Genomic DNA, 23,299 nt, shown 5'->3' on the forward strand with positions numbered 1-23,299 from the left:
CTGCGTCTGAACCTGGAACTAAACACAGTTCAGGCCATCGATGCAGTCTCAGCGGCTCACAGCATCGCTGCATGAAAACTAAATTAGTGCTTAGAGCTTCTAAGATGTGTCTGTTGACAATCAGCATCTGCAAACCGAATACTACATGGGTGTTGGGTCGGTCAGTGTGTGTGTGTGTGTGTGAGCTGGTGTCCATGTGTTTGCTCAGAGGCAGATGGCAGTGCAGAGCCTGTTCCCACGGGTCGCTCACAGGAATGTCAGATTGCGATGAAGTCCGTCACAGATCCAGCCTCGGACAGACTGCAGTGCTAATGTGGCTCCGGTGCGCAGAAGTGTGAGCAGCTCATTACTGTGTGAATAATCAAATGGACCAAATCTGTACTGTGGGCTTTGCGACACTGTGGGGTGTGGAGGTGTTTCTGTGGTGTCACCTCAGAACGAAAAGACACACTTATCTTGGTGTTTTCCTTCACTCACACAGCAGCCATGACATCAAGATAAAGTCCGTGTAGCAGACCACTGCCCGTCATTACTGAGCTCTGATAATAATCTGGCACCATCATAGCTGGGAACGCTCTGCTCTCAACTGGTCTGAGCTCAGCTCGTTGTCACCAGGCACTCTGAATGGATGCTAATTGTAGGCTGGGCTGCTTGAGGCTCGGCTCAGGATGGAGATCAGGGGAGCTGCAGATTCTGCCTCCACTGAACTCTGCAGCAACAAGAGGAGGTGGGGCTTTGTCAAGGGACACCTGTGGGGTCAGCTGGGGGGTCAGCACACTTTCAGTGATTGTGAGAATGCATTCTGAAAAGATTAGACACACAGACTGAGAGACGGACTGTCGTGTTCAGACAAACAGACTTTAGTGCTCAGTCACGTGACTACAGTGGCTAATGTGCATCCATGATACTTTGTAACTGATCAGTGTGAGACTGTCTCTCTCTCTCTCTCTCTCTCTCTCACACACACACACACACACACACACACACACACACACACACACACACACACACGGTGTGTTACTGCATTATAAGGACAGATTCGTAACTTTACTGTGCCCTGTCCTTATAATGATGATCTATAATGTGATCTAACGCAGCCGTGGTAAACACACTGGGTGTAACTGCTCGGCGTGTTGGCTCGTTGTTGTCCTCAAAGCCATAAGTTGGTGTTTTAGCCGCACGCGACAAAAGAGGTGGCATGCGCTGTCAATACAAGCGCGACCGTCAGTGTGCGACTGTGTTAACGGAGGCTGAGCCGAATGGATCGCGCTCCGGCCCATTGTTGTGACACACTTCTGCGGTGGGGGGAGCGGGACCCTCCCCCCGACCCGCACTCCTGTTGCTTAAAGGAGGCCATTCTGATTTAGGAGGAGGGAGGAGTGTTTGTGTGGAAAAGAGACGGGGCGGGCGCAGAGAGGGGCGCGAGAAGAAAGACTAGCGCGCGCACACATTGACTTCTCTCTCTCTCTCTCTCTCTCTCTCTCAGTCACACAGAGTGGGAGGGAGCTTCCTCAGCCACAGACACACACACTCAGAGCATATGTGGAAGTGTGACAGAGCGGTCTGCGAGGAGAGAGGCGCAGTTTGTGTGTGTTCGTCTCCCACGAAACGACTTTCTTTATTTCTTCATCTCTCTTTGTGTCTCGTGCAGTTTTCCCAGGACGAACATGTCGCACTAAGGACACTCGTGTTCTCCACTGCGTGATCTCCCCTCTGTGGAAGTCATCCCTCGGTGTGAGCGCAGAAGATGGGGGCAAAAAGGAGGCAAAGAAAAGCGACCGTTTGGTCCTCGGCTCCACTCCAGCTCGCGCTGCTGCTCGCGCTCGTGCACGGCGCCAGCGGGAAGACTCTGAAATACAAAGTTTACGAGGAGCAGAAAGTGGGCACAGTCATCGCGCGGCTGAAGGAGGACGTGTCCGCGGTTCTGCCAAAGTTACCCAGCTCCCTGAGCTTTCGCTTCCGCGTGATGCAGCTGGGCGGCACGCCGCTGCTGGCCGTGCGCGAGGACGACGGACAGATCAGCATCGGCACCAGGATCGACCGCGAGAAGCTCTGCGAGAAAAACTCCAACTGCTCCATTGAATTCGACGTGGTCACGCTGCCCACGGAGTACCTGCAGCTGTTCCACGTAGAAGTGGAAGTCCTGGACATCAACGACAACTCTCCGCACTTTGCTCGCGCCATCGTCCCCATTGAGATCTCCGAGAGCGCGTCAGTGGGGACGCGCATCCCGCTGGACGGCGCTGTGGATGCGGACGTAGGGGAGAACTCTCTGCACACGTACTCACTCACAGCCAACAACTTTTTTAAAATCGACGTGAGGACCCGGACAGACGGGGCCAAGTACGCAGAGCTGGTGGTGATGAGAGAACTGGACCGGGAGGTGCAGGCCAGTTACCAGTTGCAGCTAACGGCCTCGGATAACGGGGTGCCCCCCAAGTCTGGCTCCACTCTGCTCAAGATCAGTATTTCGGATTCCAACGACAACAGCCCGGCCTTTGACGAACAGGCTTATGCAATCAATCTGCTAGAAAACTCTCCCCTTGGGACTCTGATTATTGATTTAAACGCCACGGATCCTGACGAGGGCACTAATGGGAAAATAGTTTACTCTTTCAGCAGTCATGTCTCACCAAAGATCCTGGAGACCTTTAAGATCCACCCTGAAAACGGCCACATTACTCTGATTAAAAAGGTGGACTATGAAACCGGTGCTTCCTACGAGCTGGATGTTCAGGCTCAGGACTTGGGCCCTAATTCCATTCCTGGACTTTGCAAAATCGTGGTCAAAGTTGTGGATGTCAACGACAATAAACCAGAGATAAACATTAACCTGATGACACCTGGCAAAGAGGAGGTGGCCTACATTTCAGAGGGGGCCCCTGTGGACACGTTCATAGCTCTGGTGCGTGTTGATGACATTGATGGAGGGCTCAACGGGGAGGTGGTGTGCAGGCTGCACGGCCATGGCCACTTCAGGCTCCAGAAGACCCACGAGAAGAACTATATGATTCTCACTAATGTCTCACTGGACCGTGAGAAGAGGTCAGAGTACAGTTTGACGGTCATAGCTGAGGACAGGGGCTCCCCCAGCCTTTCCACCATCAAACACTTTACCGTCCAGGTTCTGGATGAAAATGACAATCCTCCGTGTTTTGAGAAGAGCCGCTACGAGGTCTTTAAGTCAGAGAACAACTCTCCTGGAGCCTACCTGATGACAGTGGTGGCCTCAGATCCAGATCTGGGCACCAACGGTCAGGTCACTTACACCATCATAGACACGGTGGTACAAGACAGCCCCATTTCCACCTACGTCACCATCGACCCCTCTAATGGTGCCATCTATGCACTGCGCAGCTTTGACCATGAGGATGTCAGCCGGATCGCCTTCACTGTTCAGGCACGTGATGGGGGAAACCCCGTGCAGTCGGCCAATGCCTCCATCCATCTGACTGTTTTGGATGAAAATGACAACCCGCCCATCATTCACTCCCCCTCACTCCGGAATCATACCGCTGAGCTTCCCGTGTGGAAGTATGCATCCCCGGGTCAGCTGATCACCGCCCTTAAAGTCACAGACCGTGATGCTGGTGCCAACGGAGAGGTGAGCTGCACCATCATCGGTGGCAATGAGGATGGGCTGTTTGTGATGGATGCCCGGCGCTGTGAGCTCAGAACCAATGCCAGTCTGGAGCAGGCTCCGCGGGACATAATGGAGATCAGGGTGGAAGTGCAGGACAGAGGCATCAGCCCGCTGTCCACAGGAGCCCTCCTCAGGCTCTCTGTGCAGGAGAACATGGACATTCTCCCCTCTCTGTATCCTACCGGCTCCACCCAGGCCTCACTGGATCTCTCCCTCATTGTCATCATTTCTCTGGGTGCAGTCTGTGCTCTGCTGCTCATCGTGATGCTGATGTTTGCGACGGCCCGCTGCAGCCGTGAGAAGAAAGACCCCAGACACAACTACAACTGTCGCGTGGCGGAGAACAGCTACCAGAACCACCCTAAGAAGCCCGCCAGGCAAATCCACAAGGCAGACATCACCCTGGTCCCGACCGTCAATGGAACTTTACCTGTGCGTGCACACCCGCGCTCCCCCTCCCCTTCCCCTACACCTGAGAGAGGCACGCTGGGGAGCAGGCAGAGCCATCATAGCCGCCAGTCACTGAACAGCCTCGTCACCATCTCCTCCAATCATGTGCAAGAGAACTTTGCTCTGGAGCTGGCCCACGCCACTCCTCCTGTAGAGGTGAGAGGTTTACTCATTTTCTTTAAATGTCCATGGGATTGATGTAAACCTGATTTACATGTAATACTTTGAAGTATTTATACTTACAGTACCTTTTCATTTGAAGCCGTGCACGTGGTTTGTCATGTACCGGGGTTACCTCCCGTGTTCTGTTCAGCTGTACGTGTCGTGTTTTTGTTGACCATCACAAAGTCATGCACTCCCTCAGCCCCCCCCCCCCCCCCCCCCCCCAAACATTGTCTTGTGGCCTTGCTTGTTGACTCCATTCATTTCCCCCTCTTCATTTTCCCTTTTATTTTGTCTTTTTTCCTTTCTTTTTGTTTTTTTTCTTGGCTTTGTAGCAAGTCTCACAGCTTCTGTCCATGCTTCATCAGGGCCAGTACCAGCCACGGCCAAGCTTCAGAGGCAACAAATACACCAGAAGCTACAGGTAACACATGCGTGAACGATGCTTTGTGTGCTGGCACACCTAGGCACACATGAGGAAGAGCCCTCTGAGCTCCTCCTTATGTCACAGTGCAACATTTCCACTGTTCTCAGCTCTGTTCTGGTCCAGTCGATTTTGGAGTTAAACTATATGCTCAATAACTTCACATCTGCATAATTTTATGTTAAAACCCTTCTGCAGAGCACTCTCAGTGAACCTTATTATTCATCAGTGTGGTGTCTTCATAAGCATGCTAATATTATTGGCAGTAATTCATGTATCAAATCTGCTTCTGGCTTTTTGCAGATATGCCCTGAATGAGATGGATAAGTTCAGTCTGAAGGACAGCGGACGGGGAGACAGTGAGGCCGGGGACAGCGACTACGAGCCCGGCAGGGAGTCCCCCATGGACAGGCTCCTCGGTGAGGGCTTTACTGAGATATATGCCCCTGATGGCCAGCACAGAGCACATGCAGGTACATCACAGTGCACTGCCCTCGGTAGATATGAAGCCAAGCTTCAGTCTTTATTTTGCTCAGCTTTATCCACCACTCTGATATTGTTCTTATAATAATTATACGTAGAATTGCTAAGAACTGTATCCATTAAACATGCAGATTCTTGGTTTGCTGATCTAACAGCTACAGGGATATTTATATTTTTGGTGATTTATCAGGTAATGGTGACAAGTGTTCCTGGAGGTTCACGCCAACAGCTCTAAACACAAACACTTTCAGCTTCTTTTCATATGAGATGATAAAATGTAGCAAATTATGGTAGCTGGCAGTCTGTGGCCTGCATGGTTGGTCGATTTATTTATTCAAATGAATTAAAGCAATACATCAATTTGGGAAATTCATTAGAGCATATGAGTCATCATTCACTGATGTTTCCATGGGTCACAAACTCTTTGAACGTGGCTCAAACTGGGCAACACCAGAGCTGCTTAACCTTTGCTTAGCAACCCCACCTAGAGGTCATCTGATGAGAACTGTGCTACACCCTCAATTCATTCTCTATACCACCGATACTAATAACATGCCATGTACTATACCAGTCCAGCCCTCGATGGTTGATGCTTTCTGGTTCCACTGACCACCGCCTAATTTCTCTCAACAAATCACATCATTTTTACTAAAATTTAATTAGCCAAGACCTGATTTGTGATTTAAGTGCTCATTTTCTTTCCTTTTAGGTCGTAAAGATATTAACCCTATTAAAGAGGTTTTCAAGTCAATTTTAAAAGAACGCTTGAGTTTCTCATACGTCACTGTAGTCATTTGTAGTCATGGTGTTCTCTGTGGACCACAGCTGAGAGGAACTGCCTGATGATTAAACAGACAGAGCTTCATATGAAAAACTGTGGAGCACATCGTCTTTGTCCGAGTCTCCTTTAACCTGAAGTCAAACTTTACTGTGCTGGTTTGCATATTATGGGATTTTTGACTTTGCCCCCATTCTTTAGAGTGGAGTCGGAGGTCCTTTAGATCATCCTTAAAAACTAAAATGAATTTTCCACTTTACCAAGACATGAGTCTATTTGTGGGATGCTGGGAATACTGTGGCCTATAGACAGCTGTAATAGGGCCGGGATCCTTACTGATTTCTATCACTGATTCAGTTTAGGCTCAGACAGTCAGATATTATAATTCTGATCATTTATCAGTACATGTCCATATCTTTATCTTTCATGTCAGAGCTCGTTTTGGAGAAAGAAAAAACAATAAAAAAAAACTGAAACTAAAAAAATAAGCTGCACATGTATTGACTTTGAAGGACTGTGAGTGACACTGTCATGAGGTTGTTGAGCCGTCATGTTGCTGGGCGGTCCCTCCTCTCTACAGCTGAGTTAACGAGGAAGAATGAGCACTTTGTAGTGACCATACTGACTGTGAAGTATTCTGCATGCTGGCATCACATGTGTGACAGGTTTGCATGCTAGTTGAGCAGGGTACACTCCGTCACATCCTGTAAAACTTTCACCGTGTCTTGGCTAACATCATACAGGCTGCAAGCTTCTGCAGCATCTTTTATCACGCCATCCCTCTTCTCCCAGAGCTGCTGCTTCTTCCCGGCCAGCTTCCCACACAGCCATCACTTAATACCACATTTGAGCTACATCCCAATTAAAGTCGATTCAGACGGGCAGACAATCTCATCACTAACGCCTCCTCCTTCCCTCCCACCCCTTCTTTACAGCTTTGTAGAGGAGCTCCGCTCGTTAGGCGCTCTGCTTTTTCCCACCTTCAAACCTTCATTTCCAGCCATCCAAACCAAAGCTCTTATCTTGCTCTGATGAAACGGAGGCATTTAATTGCCACAAGGCGCAGAGTTGCTATGCAATCGGCTCAGAGTTGCGCTCATGATTAAACCCTGAAGAGCACAGTTACATCTCTAGGCTCACCTTTCTCCTTATGGATGCTTAGGCCACCTCCCACTCCCGGTCCACTGCAGCATAAAGTCAGCTCTCTGTTATTATGACTCAGTGTGGAAGCCTTAACCCCCGCCCCCTTGGATGTAACACAGAGCTTTGTTTCTTGCTTGTCTAGATGGAGAAGACAGGTTCTCTGTTTTTCACAGCTAATACACAGCTGTAGTACAGAGCCATCAGTAAAGCAGTACTTGCACATTTTACTCAATATTCACCTTTATTTAACACTTGTACTGCCTTTAAGCTCTTGTACATGAGTAACCCTGCTGGCTTACTTCTAATAGACCTCTGTGTAGCGCTGCTGATCAGCCTGATCACGTCTTTATATTTAGCACGAATACTGAGTAAACAGTGTCATTACATACAGGCAGGGAGACCTATTCAGGCACATGTAACAGTAATAGATTACTCCTCCAGGTTTAGATATCAGCCTGGGGACGTTCCTCAGGGGCCGATGACTGGAACTTTGTCTTAAATACGAAGGCATTAGTACAACGCAGTGTTTTCAAAGCTTGACTGGATGTCTCCTTTCCACTCTGACTCTTCTCCTTTGGTCTGTGCCTGCTTCACACAAAGCCAGAGTGCTCCTGTAAATCGTAGGCGTCAGTCCGATCACCGACGTTCACTGATCGTGCGTCCTCCTCTTAGCAGGAATAGAAGCTGAATTGGTTTACTGATCAAATCCAGTCTCTGAAGTAAACACACAGCGAACCATGTTGTCCTCAGTCCTCTCTGAAAAGTAAATCCCAGTTAGTCAGGAGGCTCTCATTTAACCTCCCAGGACCTGCGTCCACATATGTGGACATCACATTTTAGGTTGTCTAGACCAAAATACTAAATTTTGCTCTACAAGAGCCTGATATCCAGTTAAAAGGACATTATACTGCCATGGTTCTGTTGAAATTTAAAACGAATGTCCTCATATGTGAATCTCATTTTTGTCAAAAACAAAATCAGGTAAAAAATTCTTTATTTTTACATTCATCAGCCCAAATAGCAAAGAGGAATTAAACGTGCATGGCATGAAAGCGTTTGGGTCTTAGGAGGTTAATGTTTGTTTGACGTGGATTTTTGTTCCTTTTCTGTTTTCACACACCAGTCGCTCGGGTTAAATCTTTCATTTTTAGCCTTTCATCAGCGAGGTAGCCAATCTGCTTCTGCCCCCGCACTGTTTTCATCCTTCCACTGCACCCAAATGCACTTTTCATCCGCTCTAAGATGTATTATAAATGTTCCTTTCATGTTAATGAGGGGATAATGAAGTCCCTCAACAGCGTCACTGAAAAGCACCGCAGTCCTTTAATGAAGGCTTTAAGTTGGCATATTTGATTTGTCTAATTTATTCTTCAGAGATTTTCTATTTGAAGATTTAATATTGAAAAGAGTGACTTGAAAGGGAAAAATGCAGGGCTTTTAAAGGAGGAGTTATTTTGAATGGGTAATAGGCATTGATCGGCCCGGCTGAATCGTCTCTCTGTGGTGAAGTCGTTGGACGATAGACGGCAGAGCTCCTGCAAAGAGCCTCTCAGACTAATTAGGGCAGATTTCCAGAGACAGCCAAGCATGAAAAGAAAGAAACACCTGAGGACGGGCAGGCAAATGTTAGCTGGATGGAGACTTCTTCATTTCTGCCTGTTTACAGTATAAAATATGGACATACACAGGACATTATGGGATGCTTTTGAAAGTAGTTTGAAGTCATTTTTTCCTATTATGTTTGAAATTGTAAATATCACCAGTAGGCCCGTAGGTATGCACTTATTTTCTTGTGCATTGTGTATATTCATACAGTCATGTGGAAGAGAATGTTTCTACAAGAATCTATGACCTCATTTATGGCAGCGGTCCCAAACCCCCGGGCCGTGGACCGGTACCGGGCCGTGAGTCGTTTGGTGTTAATTCAATAGCAGGTAGAGCCATCCTTAGTAGCAAGTCAGTTTGATTTACATAGCATCAAATGACAACAACAGTCACTTCAAAGCACTTTATCTCATAATGTAAAGACCCGACAATAATCCTGAGAAACCCACCTGTGAGCAAACATGAAGGCCACACCTGTTCAGTCTTCTAATAGATGGTAGCTTAACACACGGCTAAATGGTTTAGACGGTGGTCACATTCGCTGATGATCAGTTTGATGAACAGTGAAAGAGAGAGGCTCTCCCACCAGTTCTGTGGAGAACCTTTTCAGTGTCCTGAGTGTACTATCAGGATTGAAACAAACCCATGTTCTGTGAGTTTTACTTTCCTGTTTAGGTTTTAGCAAAAGGTTTATCTTTAAATGACTCAAAACACAAGCAGGTTTAGTTTTGTATAGAGTGACCATATGGCTGCAGCTCACTCATGATTACTCATGCTTCTGTCTTCTCTGCAGCCATGAGGCTTTGCACAGACGAGTGCCGCGTTCTGGGTCACTCTGATCAGTGTTGGATGCCACCCCTGGCCTCCCCAGCCTCCTCTGACTACCGCAGCAATCTCTACATCCCCGGGGAAGAAGCCCGCCAAGCCAGTGACGTGTCTCAAGAAAAGACCCCGCAGCCCTGCACTGATACCGGCTCCGCCCGGAACCAGAGCTTCTCCACCTTTGGCAAGGACCTCGTTGGGGAGGACGGTGAAGACGAAGGGGGAGAAGGTGCCGGCAGCAACGAGGCCGCAGACGAAGACCTGTGTGGGACCACGTCTTTGCTTTCAGAGATGAGCAGCGTGTTTCAGAGGTTAATACCCCAGGGCCTGGACTCATATGTCCAGGTCAGTGAAAACCAGAAGGGGACTAGCCTGAGTGGGATGGGCGTACCGATGACTGGATCTTTAGATCGCAGGAGGGGTCATTTGCCCGGCAAGCCCAGCCCCTCTGTACACCAACAGGGAGTGGCAGCCTGGGCTGCTAACACTCACTTCCAGAACCCAGGTAGCAGCATAGGCCCATCTGGCCACCACCAGGGCGGTAGCTACCACACGCTGAAACCAAGCACCAAGCTCAGCTCACAGAGCAGCAGCCACAAGGGCTCACAGGCGCCCAAAAACAGCCCCCAGAACAAGCCCCACAGCAGCCCTCTGCTTACAGCGCTGGTCAGCCCCACGCTGGTGCAGCCTCCCCCGGTGCCGGTGTCGGCGCCGCTCCCTGGGCCTTCCTCCAAGTGGCTGCCAGCCATGGAGGAGATCCCAGAGAACTACGAGGAGGACGATTTTGACTCGGTGCTCGGTCACCTTCAGGGCAAACGTAGCGATAGCCGGCATGAATTGGTGGACGCCAGTGATTTGGTGGCTGAGATCAACAAACTGTTACAGGATGTTCGGCAGAGCTAGACTTCCTGTTTATTCCCCGCCCCCTCAGTGCAGAATGAAGGTGAGGGTGTGTTGGTGGCAAAAAAGACCGAAAAGGAAATAACAAAGAAAAAAACAAGACCTGCAAGTGTCGTTAAAGTTGTGTTTCAGTTTTAATAATTGTGTTTTGTGAATGCTAAATATCCAAAAAAAAGGTACACAATGTGACTGTATTTATCTTTGTATTTTGAAAATACATTTGTATACTTATATTTATAAAAAATGTATATAATTGTAATCAGAAGTCTATTTTTATATTTTAAATGCATGTTGAGTACACGTTGAATCAAGACTTTGACATGCGATTGACATTCGACATATTTAAATGGCTCTTTTGTATTGTGATTATTTTTTATTTGTCACTATAATATGTATTCATTAATATAATACTGAGTTAATAGACACTTGTGTTTGTGGATTATTGGTGCAGGGGATTGAAAAACAAATAAAATAATGCACAAACCCGACCGAGGTGTCTGGGTCACATTTTCTGTTGCACAGCAGGAATTTTTAGAGCTCCGCTTTCTTCCCAGGAAGATGAGGATGAGCGGAAATGGAACGGCTGCAGTCGACTGGATCAACCAAACATGCTGATAGAAAACAATGAAATCCACTTTACTGTCATTCCTTTCAATATGAGACGTATTTCAGACTAGATTTGATTTGCTGTAAACGTCCTTCTGTCAGGATTATTTATCAGTGCAGATGACGACCCGGGTGATCTGCAAACAACCCTTGTACACAACATATTCATTTTCCTTTACATGACAACACAACCTCTAATATATAGAGTACTGTTCAATAATTTAATCTTACCTGTGTTATATTTGAAACAGACTTCTGTGGGGTCCATGTGGATGCTGAGGTCACGTGAGTTGTGTCAAACATTTAGCTGTATTACCACCATCTGCTTGGTTCAAGACTTTGTACACACCACACGTTAGCTACAGCTATAATTCACCCTCCAAATTCTATTTGCAATCCTTTCTTCTTTCATTCTTTAACCAAACAATGCTGACCCATCAATCGAATGGCAGTACAAATCAGCATGCTTAATTGTTTAAATGAATACATTTTTTCTTATCTATGTACAGTCACGTCAAGGTGCTTTATACTGTAAACATCCTACAACCTTAGAGTGACACTTCAGCAATCAAACAACAAGTAGCTGGCAACAGAAGGAAGGAAAAACTCCCTGAGCAGAACTAGACTGGGAGGGGTGAACATCTCACCCTGGTTGGGGGTGAGGAGAGGAAGAGAGGACAGACATGCTGTGGAAGAGAGGCAGAGATTATTAATAACCCACGATTAAATTCAGAGAGGTCTGTTAACACATAGTGAGCAAAGAAGAAACATTTGTATGCTGACTTCTACTGATGGTGCCTAAGGGAAGCATGTATAATGTAAACAGAATTGGTCCTAGCACTGAACCCTGTGGAACTCCATAATTAACCTCAGTGTGTGAAGAGGACTCTCCATTTACATGCACAAACTGGAGTCTATTAGATAGATATGATACAAACCACTGCAGCACAGTACCTGTAATACCTACAGCATGTTCTAATCGCTCTAATAGGATATTATGGTCGACAGTATCGAACGCTGCACTGAGGTCTAGCAGGACAAGCACAGAGATGAGTCCACTGTCAGAGGTCATAAGAAGATCATTTGTAACCTTCACTAAAGCTGTTTCTGTGCTGTGATGAGCTCTGAAACCTGACTGAAACTCTTCAAATAAACCATTCCTCTGCAGATGATCTGTTAGCTGATTATAGTAGAGAGTAGTTTTTTTTTTTGTTTTTTTTTTGCGCCTGTCCCGTTTGGCTCTTTTGCATCAGAATTGTTGTCTAAAGGCAAAGAAAGATGCCCAACGGATTTACTTTACCAAATTGACCATCCCAGCCTTGCCGTAATGGTCCATTTGATTCACCTTTTATTGTTTATTTTATTTTCACTTACTGAATACGGGACAGACTTGACTGGGGGAAAGAAGGGGAGAAAGAAAGAGGGAAAGAGAAACAGCTGAGAAGAGGGACGGGGGAGAAGGGCAAAATACAAAAACCAATAGAACGGGCAGAAAAAAAAAATGCATATATCAATCACCTGGATCACCTGCTGAGAAAGAAAAAAGAAAACAAGCAGAAGAGAACAAGAGTAATAGAATAAACAACATCACAATGATATATGGGAATATGACAGTAAATACTAAATATTAAACATTATTGTGCAGCACATAAGATCAACAGAACACAGTGTGCTTTGAGGTAGGAGCCAAAAAGGGTGTAGTTTGTGGGTGTGATCACCCGTGTGTACACCTGTGAGCATGGACGCGCTTGTTTTTAAAAGGTTCCTTCATGTAATGATCTGCTAGAGGGTGTGGGGGGGCCACAGCCCCGTCCTCCAGGGCATGAAGCAGGTATGGAGGAGATCAAAACTCCAGACATCCAGAGGCCCCCAGAACACAAGAGACCAAGGAAGACCAACAGAGGGGCAGCCACGCCACTGTCCCAGAAAGAGCTGAGGAGAGTCCCAGATGAGGGCTCACTCAGCAGCCGCGGAGCAGAAGCCAGGGGGGGTTGCAGTGACGCGCCCGTGAGCTCCGCCGGCAGCCAGCCGTGCCTGAGTGACCGAGCCCCAGGCCGAGAGGCCGGGGGCACCCCACCTCCGAAGTGGCCCGAGCGAGCCCCAGGCTCCAGGCCCCGATAAGCGGCCGCCAAGGAGTGAGCCGGTGTGTACCTGGACGCCCATCCCCGGACACAAAGAACCACCAACGCACCGATGTCTGAGGGAGTTACTGAGGGTGTTACCCTTTTCCCTGCGGTGGGGGGAGGCAGACCGCCCCGACTCCACAGCAGCAGGGAGGCCCCACACTCCAGACCGCAGTCGGACGGCCAACTCCTCCTCCTAGCCCCCCCGCTCCAGCAGGTCGCAGAGAATGGGGGTGAGAGAAGACTCCAAGTAGAGAGTAGTTTTATAGCAGCTAAGACCGCTGGGTCTAGAGATGGCTTTATAAGTAACAGTTTAACTGCAGTCTAAAAGGGATGCTGACTTTTTGTCACCCTGGTGCTGACGAGAAACTAGGATTGTTGTTTCATCTGTCCATGCTTTCGTAGTTATAACACGGAGTCCTCTCTGATTGGTTCCCTTCTTTTAACCCTCTCAGGCTCAAATTAAACTTTTTGTTGCTAATGCACAACCAAGTCCTGCAGTGGTAGCCTACTTCTGAGTAAAAAAACCTCATAAAATATGTATCCTCCCACCACAACTCTTCATATTCATGAAGCAGATGTGAGGAAGCAGTTTAAGAGTCTGAATGCTCGAAAAGCTCCCGGCCCAGACGGCGTGTCTCCTGCCACCCTCAGACACTGTGCAAACGAGCTGGCCCCAGTGTTTTCTGGCATTTTCAACTCCTCACTGCAGGCATGCCATGTGCCTGCCTGCTTCAAGTCCTCCACCATAATCCCTGTCCCCAAGAAACCTAGGATCACTGGACTAAATGACTACAGACCCGTGGCTCTGACATCTGTGGTCATGAAGTCATTTGAGCGCCTAGTTCTCTCCCATCTCAAGACCCTCACGGCCCCCCTCCTGGACCCCCTGCAGTTTGCATATAGAGCCAACAGGTCTGTAGATGACGCCATCAACATGGCCCTACACTTCATCCTGCAGCATCTGGACTCCCCAGGAACCTACGCCAGGATCCTGTTTGTGGACTTCAGCTCTGCCTTCAACACCATCCTTCCAGACCATCTCCGAGGCAAGCTTTCCCAGATGAATGTGCCTGATCCCATCTGCCGGTGGATCACTGACTTCCTGACGGACAGGAAGCAGCATGTGAGGCTGGGAAAGAATGTCTCGGACTCCCGGACCATCAGCACCGGCTCCCCTCAGGGCTGTGTTCTTTCTCCTCTGCTCTTCTCCCTGTACACCAACTGCTGCACCTCCACCCACCAGTCTGTCAAGCTAATCAAGTTTGCAGATGACACCACCGTTATCGGACTCATCTCGGACGGGGATGAGTCTGCCTACAGGAGGGAGGTTGAACGTCTGGTGTCCTGGTGCAGCCACAACAACCTGGTGCTAAATGCCCAGAAGACAGTGGAGATTATTGTGGACTTCAGGAAGCACACAGCCCCACTCCCCCCCATCATCCTGACTGACACCCCCATCACCTCTGTGGACTCGTTCCGCTTCCTGGGTACCACCATCACTCAGGACCTGAAGTGGGAGCCCACCATCACTTCCGTCATTAAGAAAGCCCAGCAGAGGATGTACTTCCTGAGGCAGCTGAAGAAATTCAACCTGCCAACACGGACAATGATGCAATTCTACACTGCAATCATCGAGTCCATCCTCACCTCCTCCATCACCGTGTGGTACGCTGGAGCCACTATCAGGGACAAACAGAGACTGCAGCGTGTTGTGCGCTCTGCTGAGAAGGTGATTGGCTGCAGACTCCCATCTCTGCAGGACCTGTACACCTCCAGGACACTGGGGCGTGCAGCTCGGATCTCAGCTGACCCTTCTCACCCTGGACACAGTCTGTTTGACCTGCTCCCCTCAGGCAGGAGGCTCCGGTCCATCCGCACCAGAACCTCTCGCCATAAGAACAGTTTCTTCCCCTCTGCTGTCGGACACATGAACAATAACCGTATGACTGTTCCCACCACTAACACATGACCCTACGCTGTGTTCACTGCATCATTCCATGTTTGGCACTGATCACCACCTGCACTCATGTATATATCATGTATATATCTATCCACTTAGCACTTTTAATTCTTATTCTTATTTTTATATTTTTATGACAGTATGTTTGCACTGAAGCACCGCAGCAATTTCCTAATGTTGTAAACCTGCTCAACATTTGGCAATAAAACCCTTTCTGATTCTGATTCTGATTCTGATTCTATGTGGGGTAATCAGGTTGTTAGTCTGTCACTTGTCTGATGAGCCAGCTAGTTGTGCTCTGTATGCTAGGTTGGTTATTTTGAGTTTGTTTCATGTGTCAAGTTCATAACTTCAGTTTATAGGCAGCAGATTTGTTGGCAGACTTCAGAACTAACTCATTTTTACTCTTCCTCGTTCAGCTTTTGTGTAACCTTGACTTGTCTGAGTAAAACCAAGCAGACCTCTACTTTTCTTTTAATTCTTGCCCTTATCTCACTCCACTCCTTACCCAAGTTTTTGTGTTTCAAACATTTTCTTAAAAAATGTTATGTTAATAAAGCTAACAGCCGGTCTTCATGAGGACACAGCATCAGAAACGCTGGTATGTATGTATGTATCTCACCTCTGCAGTGGAGCGTCGTCAAATACCAGCAGAACAAATGCACACGCAGCAGTGCATTATCATTTTATTAGTATGGATTATGGAGTATTTCAGGTACTAGTTAGCAATTATTTTTTGCTCACATGGCATCAACATCAGCTGATAATCAGTGAAAGAATGAGCTTCAGTCTTAGTGATTAGAAAAATCATACGCAACATGTCAGCACAGTGACAAAGCACACATTCTAAAGGCTCTGAACACAGAGAATACACTGAAAATGGATTTCATGAAGGGTAAAGCCACCTGCTCTCCTCAGTTACTGATCCTAGCATCAGGAAACTTCACTTTTTATTATTCATATTAGAAGCATTTCTGCTAATAAAATGTCTGGAAGCATTTAGGATTAATTTAGTCTGAGCTCAGAGAAACAGAGAAGCCCGTCTGTCATCAGTCTCAGAGCCACTCGAGTTCACAACAAAAAGAGACCGAGCTTAGATGTGGTGGCAGGCAGAAATGTGCTGGAGACGCACGTGGAACTAGGTGCTGCTAAAACCCCCAAATGGTTGAATTTTCATGGGGGGGGGGGGGGGGGGGGTAGATTACAGACACCTCCCTCCCCTCTGCCTTGACAACTAGACAATGGGTGACACCTAGAGGTTCACCGTGTGCACTGTAGGCTCCAGCTCTTACCACATTACTGCAGCTAACCACAGCAGTAATGAGCCCTGATATGGAAGGCAACCACACAGAGCCCCCTGGAGGAGATATGGCCACACTGCAGCTTTTACAGCATGTATCTGTAAGGAAAACCAGGTTGCAGCCCAACACAGCATCAGAACATAAAAAAGGAAAACATTATATATGATTAGTAAGGAGGCCATAAATCAGCAAACGTGGATTCAAACTACAAAGAGCCTCAAGTTATGTTTCATTGTGTTTGCTGACAAATGACTGCAAAAAGGGTCCAATAAGAAGATCGTGTATTTAAAGCCAGCAGTCAGCCGAAGCCTTCCTGTACACCGTGTGCATGTTCTCCCTCTGAGTCCTCTCTGAGTACTGCAGCTACCTGTGTGAATGCATATCTGCCTCTCTGTGTTAGCCTTGCAACAGCACGACAGCCCGTTGTTGTACCCTGCTGTGCCCTGCCTCTCACCCTATGACTGCTGGATAGGCTCCAAGAAAGACAATAACAACACCATGAGTCATGGATTGACCTCCCTGGAGCCCAGACCTCAGCATTATTGAAGCAGCGTGGAATCACCCGGACAGAGAAGAAAACAAAAAGCAGAAACATCTAACAAAGAGCTTTAAATGTCCTTTTAGAAGCCGGTAAAAGAATTGAGACAAGATTGGAGTCAGGAGTTCAGACTGTGCCGGACAACAAAGCTGCTCACACCAAATATTCACTTTCAAACTCTTTATAATATATAAGGAAACTGAATAAGAATGATACTAGCTGTGTTTCTGTGCATGTTTACATATTTCAGTAAATCTTGGACCGATTTGTTATAGCAGCATATAAAAGATATGGGCAGGCTCAAAACCTTTACATAGTATTATATATATATATTATCACACGAGCAGTGGCTCCTGACCTTTTTTTCATCAGATGAAGAACTACCCAGCCCAGGGTCGTCTCCCTCTACCCACGCTCACAGGAGTGCAAAGACGTCTGGCACATTAAAAGCAGCTCTTAAGTGAGAGCTGATTCTAACAATCACCATGAGCTTCTCTTCTTTGAGGACAGTGAATGTGGTTTTCTCTAGGGGCTCCTCTTTCCTCTCCACACTCAAACAGACACAGGCATGTTGGTAATTCTACATTCTGCACAGTTGTGGCTGTAGAGTATGTGATCTACTAATCACAAGGTGGGTATTCATGGGCAATATGCTAACTCCAAGTTGCTCTTCGATGCATCTATCAGAGTATGAATGTACGTATATGAATGTTACCTACAAAGCACAGGAAAACCTTAGAAATGCTTGTATGAATGGATGTGAATGGGTGAATGATGCAAGTTGTGTAAAGCCCTTTGAGCACTCAGTAGAAAAGCGCTTTATAAGAACCAGTCCATTTACCATTTTAGTTCTCAGTCACAGGGAAAGTGATCTTACATACTACTCCTCATAATAATACTACCCATTTGTTATCTGTTATCATCTAACAGTCCATTTCTACAAGCATTTCTAAGGTTTTCCTGTGCTTTGTAGGTAACAAGCAGACACTCAAGTGTGGTACAAAGACAGAGGGGAAAGGACTCTGAAAATACAATCACAGAAAAAGTCCATACACAGAAACAACAAGAGAGCAAAACAGAAACTCAGACTTATTAACTAACAGTTCAGGACTGAAAACGGCAACAGTTACTGTTACAGTGACAAACTAACTACAAACACTGCCATTCATCAATCCATCCAGTCCATCTACGCTGTATAGAGCGCTTTGAGTACTCTGGGAGAGTAGAAAAGTAGTCCATTTACCACTGCAACGGACATATCTGACAAATAAGAGACAATCAGCAGTTGCTCAGCACTAATCTGAGATGCGGTTTATTTGCGGTTCCCCTCACATGTGCACGAGTTACAGAACCATAAGCAGCCTGTGAGGCTAAGAGTGAAAACTTATGATAATAGCTCTGTGCTGAACTACTACAAAGGCGTACAGTTAGGTGGTTAGGTCTGAAGACAATGACAGTTTTTTGTTGAGTTTTGTATCCGTGCCCCACACCAGTGGATTCTACATAACAGAATCTAATTGTGATTAAAGAGCAGACTTTGAGCTTTAATTTAAGGGATTAAACAAAGTTAGTGCACAAAGTGTTTAGAAACTACAGCCATTTTTATGTAAACCCATTTTAGGAAGTGTTTCTAATACTTGGAAGTGCTTTGGTGTCACTGACTGCCTCAAACAAACTCTAAATGCTGTGTTTCTAATTAAATCACGAGGTCATTAAACTGCTTGTTCCCTGAAAATAGGAACTGTGTGTAAAAATGATTGTAAATCCTAAAATGTTGATGCTTTACCTGAAGGTAAAGGTAAAAGTCTGCACTCCAATCTCACACTGATTGTTTGGTTTAAACCCAGTGGAAAGATTTGTCAGTATCCAAAAATGTACCCATTGATTGAGTGGAAGAAAAAGGGAGGTTATAGAAAAGCCTGCAGCAGCCAGCACGAGTCTGCAGTGTTAGCAGTGGATAAAGACACAGTGCGGTTGTTTGTCAATGAAAAAGCAGGTACTTAGTGTGTGATGTAGGCCTTTTAAGCAAACGTGTTGACCAGACCCGAAACACCACAGAATGACTGCCAGTGAGAATGAACTTCAGCCTTGTTGTTGAGTGATGTTCGGTTTACTCTCCATACCGATCCATTTTTCAACTTTAACTTTCCCACACACAACAGGTTTGTCTCTTACTTTGGTCTTCGGTTGCAGGTCTGTTCTCACTCCCACATTTGTGATAACTGCAAGTAATCACATACTTGTTTTACATATTTTCAGTAACTGCCAACTGCTTGACTGCATGTGTGTGAAAAAATATCTGTACTGTCTTCTCACTTACATGAGTCAACACATTATGGCCACTCATAAGTGATAATGTTCTAACAATGCTCACTTCATAGTCTGGGATACATCGGATGGAAAGTAAACAGCTCTTTTTTCTTGTTAAGTTTTAGTGTTATCAGCCACTTTGATAAGGTCACATGGTCGGGGCTGGTGGGAGTGGCCAGGGAAAGAAAGGTGTGCAGGGATGCTCGTGACACTGGTCCATGGAGGGCATCCATGGTGCTGTGGGCTTAGGCTGCATTTAGCCATGGTGCTAAACAGTTCTTTGTGTCTTACAAACACGTCTGTTTATGTATTGATAGTATTAAAGGAACAGAACGGCCACTTATCTAGGTTACTGCAATGAGTATGTTGTTGAAGAGGCTTTGGAAGAAAAACACTGTTGATATAACTCCTACATTACAATAATGTTATTGTGGATCGCTGCTCTGCTTCCCTTTTCTTTCCACCGCTCACAAGGCTGCCTTTTGTTGTCAAGACAATATGCTCCTGTTTGTATCACAGCAACACCACAACATGTTTTTCACTTGGATTACGGCTGCGACAATAGCTGCTTTATCTGTGGGTTTGTCTTTTCTGTGTGTGCAGGAAATGTAGCAGCACTGTAATGTGAAGGAGCACTTATACACACACACACACACACACACACACACACACACACACACACACACACACACACACAGGGTTAGATAATGGACCATCAGCTAAATAATAACAGCAGAGTGGTATCTGTGTGTGTCTTTATCTCTTTGTGTCTCCACTTTGAACACTTTTGATTTCTCGATTTTTTGTGAAACACATTTTGTGTAATGATGTGTGTGTGTGTGACTGTGGGTAGTATCTGCCCAGTAAATATCTGCCTGATACATCCAAACAGTGTTGAAAGTGTGTGTGTGTTTTAGGACTCGATAAGCTAGTGTAATCTCTGTGTATGCAGCATGAGCACCTTGTTGGGTTGCTGCCTGTGAACGGTGGGTGGGGGGCAGGCTCATCATCAATGTTGGATAACACCTCCCACCCACTCCATGACATGTTGGTCAGTCACAGGAGCTCGTTCAGTGAGAGACTGAGATTACCGAAAAGCACCACTGAACGACACAGGAAATCTTTCCTGCCTGTGGCCATCTCCCTGTACAACGCATCCACTTAACACACTGTTTGCTGCTACAGCTACACATGTTTCTTTTCCAACTATTTATTTATAAGTGACTTATGTATGTATGTATGTATATATATGTATATATTGTACTATTCTTAGTTAGCGTATTGTCTGTCTTGTCTTAATGTTGGTTTAAAATGGAGCACTGTAACAAAAAATAATTTCCCCCAGGGATCAATAAAGTATTCTGATTCTGATTATGATTCTGATTATGATTCTGCTCAAACTGAGCGTGTTTATTGCATACATTTGCAGTAAGCTATTAAAATGTAAGCTTTACAGACATGCATGTTTGGGCATAAAGGGACATTTCACTGATACTATACATGAGACAACTGAAAGACACAGTATATGTAGTTCCACTGGTCCTGTAGGAGTGTGACACAGTTACAGAACAGCCATGCCTCTGGCACACAGACGTATGGCGACCAGCAGCTTTCCTGAGCTCTGTCTGCATCAGTTTCAGAAACAGTGATGAGACTAAAACAACACGACCAGCTGCAAAAGCTTTTCCACATCACTGGCCACAGGGATGTGTTGCATGGTTGAGAAGTTAAAACTGCCCAGCGCATCGCCAGAGCACCACTTCCTGCCATAAAGGACATCTACAGGAAGCGGTGTCTGAAAGGGGCTGGGAAAATCATCAAAGACCCCAGTCACCCATCACATGGACTCTTCACCCTCCTGCCCTCTGGGAGGCGCTACAGGAGCCTCCGGACTAAGACCACCAGGTACCGGAACAGCTTCTTCCCCACAGCTGTCAGACTCCTGAACTCTGCCTCCTGACATCTGACCCACGTTAACACATGGACTGAACATACACACACCCACAATGGACAACTGTACCCTCAAACACACAATAATAACATGGACTGAACCACCACTCACAACCACCAGCACTTTATATAGCCTCTGTAGAAACTATCTACACCCTCACTTATCTTAACTGCACTACTGTATAGCTCTGTGTAAATAATCATTCTGTACATTCGATAATTTTTAATCCTACAACTGTTTACAACTTGCATAGTTCCCATTTCTGTATAGCTGTATATCTCAGATTCTGTAAAGTTATTTATTTCATATTTATATCCTGTTCATAGCTTGTACTCACTACAGCCTGTACATACTTATAGTTATAGCATATTCATAACATACTTCATACCGTGTACATTGTAACATACCATAATAGACCCATTTCTGTAATATGTTTTTTTCTTTTATATCCTTTTATTAAGCTTTGAGCAGTGGCAGTTGATGAAAACATTTATTCAATATATTACGCATATAGTTTCAATCATGTTATTACACACATTGCATCTGTGCTCATGATAGAGTTAAGCACTCAGTCCTGTGAAGGTTAAAAGCTTCGTTCAGCGTTATGGTCTGAACTGATATATTGAATAAATGACTTGGAGTGCTGTGAATGAATGCATAACATGCTTACATACACATAGACATTAAGTATAATTTCTAGGGTAAAGGTGAAACACATCTTGCTTTGTCTCTGCTTAGCAACTAATGATGCAGGCCATGAATAAGTTTACAGGAAGCATCTGGAGGAGCCAGACAACCATCGTTTGTCTCACACCCCAATCACGAATCGGGACACCTCCTGTCACCACTGACACAACTTTGGGCTTTGGCATCTTCCACATCTGCTCCAGTTGTTCTTTCAGTCTCTGGCACTTCTCTGTTTTCCTGTGTTCCTTGATGTTGCTGACTACTGATCCATGCCAGCCACTAGGTGTCGATACCAATTTCCCTGCATATATAAACGTATTTCACAAAATATACCAGTGCACGTTCCTGGCACCGTGCTGCCAGTCTTCTTCTCCATATCGATCATTTGCAAACACAGCAGTAAACATTCCTTGCACCAGGATGCCAGTTTCACAGTTTTGTTCTCTCTGCAAAATGCAGGAGCAAACCCTTCCGGCACCGGGATGCCAGTTTCTCTGCCATCTATCCAGCCTTTGCAAAGCACCAACGAACCCTCGTGGCACTGAGATGCCAGGTTCTGTCCTCTATCGCTCCTTTTAAGACATCTGAACTTATCGCGGATCTGAAGGTGGAGCTGCTCTGCAATTTCATTATTCATTAAATTAATGACAATAAAAGGCTTCAAATTCTAACCTCCATAAACACTCTCATAGAAAACATCACATCTGCTCTCTCTCAGCATGAAGCCATGGTGAGCATCATCGTAGCCCAGCTTCAGCAGCTCTTTCTCATACCTCCATGGTGTGGATCATCAACTATCCCTCGTACTTAGGACAGCTGTCCTTGTGCTACACCGTCCATCATACCATCCATCCATTCTTCTCCCTCTCATATTCTTCATTCAGCAGCACCTTAAAGTGCTCCTTTCATCTTCTTAGGACTCTATCTTCACTCATGAGCACAATTCCATCTCTTAAATGAGTGATGCACATTACTGTAGCTAGTTTTTAGAAGCTATAGACCCATGAGGTGGACTTGGTTAGTTATAGGACTCCACAGAGTCCTTGTGACCGTATATCTTCTGGTCTAAACACCTTTTTTCCATTTTTGAGTGTGTGCTCTGTATTCCTTTTAAATCTTTTTTCATACCTTGTGGTATTTCTGGTCTCGTAGAAAATAAATCTCTGTATAGATACATATAGTTTGTGAGCAACAGTTCCTCTTGGGGGATGCAGAGCCACTTCTTCCATTCTGATGCTTTTCACCTGCTGTGTGGGGTTACAGAAGCTTGGTCACAATTGGTCAGAGATCACAAGAACAACCCTGCATGTTCAGAAATGGCAGGCTGGATCCCAGACCTGTCTCACTAATGCTGTGACCCAGTGACTCATGCACTGCCACCAACTGTCAGCTTCTGCATAAACGTGACGA

At 46.1% G+C, this 23,299-nt stretch overlaps 1 protein-coding gene across 3 annotated transcripts; it reads left to right on the forward strand.

The window, feature by feature from the left end:
* Nucleotides 1-1,461: 1,461 nt before the first annotated feature.
* Nucleotides 1,462-10,898, forward strand: pcdh18b (protocadherin 18b). Of its 3 annotated transcripts, none has more exons than XM_085414100.1 (4): nt 1,462-4,249; nt 4,591-4,679; nt 4,983-5,098; nt 9,482-10,898. In XM_085414100.1, the coding sequence occupies exons 1-4, from the start codon at nt 1,748-1,750 to the stop codon at nt 10,411-10,413; spliced, it is 3,639 nt and encodes a 1,212-aa protein (XP_085270226.1). In that variant the 5' UTR covers nt 1,462-1,747; the 3' UTR covers nt 10,414-10,898. The 3 variants fall into 3 exon arrangements, with proteins under 3 accessions (XP_085270226.1, XP_085270209.1, XP_085270217.1); XM_085414083.1 differs by having other exon boundaries at nt 1,465-4,249; nt 4,983-5,152; XM_085414091.1 differs by having other exon boundaries at nt 1,465-4,249; nt 4,624-4,679; nt 4,983-5,152.
* Nucleotides 10,899-23,299: the final 12,401 nt, after the last annotated feature.

The sequence above is a fragment of the Rhamphochromis longiceps genome, linkage group LG2 (assembly GCF_057381845.1).
Source record: "Rhamphochromis longiceps isolate RC_006_pf linkage group LG2, R_longiceps_female_GT1.1, whole genome shotgun sequence".
NCBI lineage: Eukaryota > Metazoa > Chordata > Actinopteri > Cichliformes > Cichlidae > Rhamphochromis > Rhamphochromis longiceps.

Bases quoted from the DNA above. Each gene is read 5' to 3' on its own strand.
- pcdh18b (XM_085414083.1), top strand. From the start codon at position 1,748: ATGGGGGCAAAAAGGAGGCAAAGAAAAGCGACCGTTTGGTCCTCGGCT. The intron at 4,680-4,982 runs GTAACACATGCG...GGCTTTTTGCAG, and splicing joins AAATACACCAGAAGCTACAG to ATATGCCCTGAATGAGATGG. The intron at 5,153-9,481 runs GTACATCACAGT...TCTTCTCTGCAG, and splicing joins CCAGCACAGAGCACATGCAG to CCATGAGGCTTTGCACAGAC.